Genomic DNA, 2,214 nt, shown 5'->3' on the forward strand with positions numbered 1-2,214 from the left:
TGACCGTTAGAATAAGACAAATATTTAAGAATATGATCATTAGAAAAAGACAAAATTTTAAAAATATGATTGTTAGTATAAGACATATATTCAAAAATATAAATGTGAGAAAGAATAAAGAAATATTTGAAAAAGAATATTTATATAAAATAATGAATGTGAATAGTTAAAATAGTGATCATTGTTGTGGGTGCTTTAAAAAAGTAGATAGCTAAAATTAAAAAATATTATTTTTAACTATTTTAACTAGTAAAATCTGGTGAGACTATTAAGAATGCTATAAAGGGAAGGGTTGACCTTGTAAAGAAAGGAAGGGCCAAATAGGGCATGACCAGAAGGAAACACATTCATGATAATTTGCCATCTTTCATACCGAAACTTTGACCTCCGATGCTTGCCATATTAGGCATGCTTGCCTTACTTACGGCAGCGGTCCTATAAAGAAGGTGACGAACCCTGAGTTTGAGGTATGCATTTTACTTCCCATCTCGAAACATGTGGGAAACAAAATCCTGAAACATCATTTCCTAAGTCGCAAGATATATATTTGAGAATTGGTTCTTTGAAATTTGCACTCATATTTTAATCGTTCCCCTTTGACCACATTCTATAGAAAGAACGAATCTGTCTTCTCATTTTCACCATATTCAGTGTAAGATCTTTGAAGGAATCCTGCAGGCTATTGCAATTCTGGAAGCCCTGCAAGCTCTGCAAGCTGTCTATCGATCAAAGGGCTCTTCAAATGATTCTCTTACTTGAAATCCCCTTTTAATCCTTTAAAATATCAAAACGAAAGTAATGTTTACATATAAAATGTTGAAAAAGTTGTGGGCATTTTTGTAATTATAGCAACTAATACAGAAGTTCCATGAGTTAGCCACAATAGGCGATCAATCGGTTGGGGACCTCTTAGGTGTGCTCCCCTCTGAGACGCTGCAACTTTTGCCAGTCCATCTCTTATGGTCATTTATTGACCACATCTTCTCTCTCTCTCTCTCTCTCTCTCTCACTCTCTCATATTTATCCTTCAAGTATATTGACCACCAATTCATCTCCTTCAAATTTATCCCAATACCAAGGGGAAAAAAATGTCCAACATTAAACTATGCAACTTACTATTGCTATTCGTCACCTTAATCGTAGCAGCATATGTTATACAAGGTCCAAATCAGCTACTAGCTATTTCTTTCTCTTACTTCAATTCTTCTTTCCTCTGTGGGTTCCTATTCTCGTACAATATTTCACTTTTTTCCTATAGTTTTTCTCTTTACCAATCTTCTATTTCTACAGAGCCTGAGTTTTAGCAGAGTTTTGCTTTGCTTTTCTAGCTTGCCATCTGCATGGAATGGCTTTCGAATTAAGCTTCGGCTGTCCTTCCTTGCACTAACTGCTCCTCCATTCATGCTAATGTGTTTTCTTATCATGTGTTTGGTCGCCAAGATAATAAAGAAAGCAATTCTCTTTTGCTTTTCATGCCACTGTTTATTGTATGTTTTTGCTATATGCTTATTCTTCTTTTCTCTTTTGGTTGCAGGATGTAGAAAGCAATCAGAAGTTGATGGTCGTCCAAGGGTCTTCCATCCATCAAGAGCACAGAAGGAAATATATTTGCAGGTGAGAGATATGGATTTTTAGAAGAGTTAAGTAAATTTTTAATGCATTTTCTTGCATCATTATTTGAGAAGAAATATATCTACGCATGTTGGAGGGAATAGGGTGGGAATGAAAGAATGATGACGAGGAGGAACTCAAGGAGATTGATGATAGGATCCACGGCTCCGACATGTACTTACAATGAATGCCGAGGATGCAAGTACAGGTGCAGAGCGGAGCAAGTTCCAGTGGAGGGGAACGACCCGATTAATAGCGCATACCACTACAGATGTGTTTGTCATAGGTAATCCGATTACCCGATTAATTGATCGAAGAAACAAAAAAGACTGTTTTTGTTAATTAGGAAGCACTTTTCTTTTGGGTTTTGAATGAATAAAGAAATGCATGAATTTTATTCCTCCATCATCTCCATAATATTCTTTTCTTTGTGGTCCCAAAGGATCACATGGGTATAAGTTTCATTTGCACAAAATGGCAAACTTGAATTGAATTATGCTGAGGATGGTCCATGCGCCATGGAGGTCCCATTCTCAGTGTAAGACAATACAAGTAGCCGCTGCAACTTTTTCATGTCTTGTTGGACTTAGACATGCTTTCGTT

At 36.4% G+C, this 2,214-nt stretch overlaps 1 protein-coding gene across 1 annotated transcript; it reads left to right on the forward strand.

Annotated features, from left to right (window-relative positions):
* Nucleotides 1-921: 921 nt before the first annotated feature.
* On the forward strand, nt 922-2,010 carry LOC133880764 (EPIDERMAL PATTERNING FACTOR-like protein 9). The gene is made up of 3 exons (XM_062319763.1): nt 922-1,161; nt 1,535-1,614; nt 1,716-2,010. Exons 1-3 carry the CDS (start codon nt 1,089-1,091, stop codon nt 1,899-1,901), a joined length of 339 nt encoding a protein of 112 aa, XP_062175747.1. The 5' UTR covers nt 922-1,088; the 3' UTR covers nt 1,902-2,010.
* Nucleotides 2,011-2,214: the final 204 nt, after the last annotated feature.

The sequence above is a fragment of the Alnus glutinosa genome, chromosome 10 (assembly GCF_958979055.1).
Source record: "Alnus glutinosa chromosome 10, dhAlnGlut1.1, whole genome shotgun sequence".
In the NCBI taxonomy this organism is placed as follows: Eukaryota; Viridiplantae; Streptophyta; class Magnoliopsida; order Fagales; family Betulaceae; genus Alnus; species Alnus glutinosa.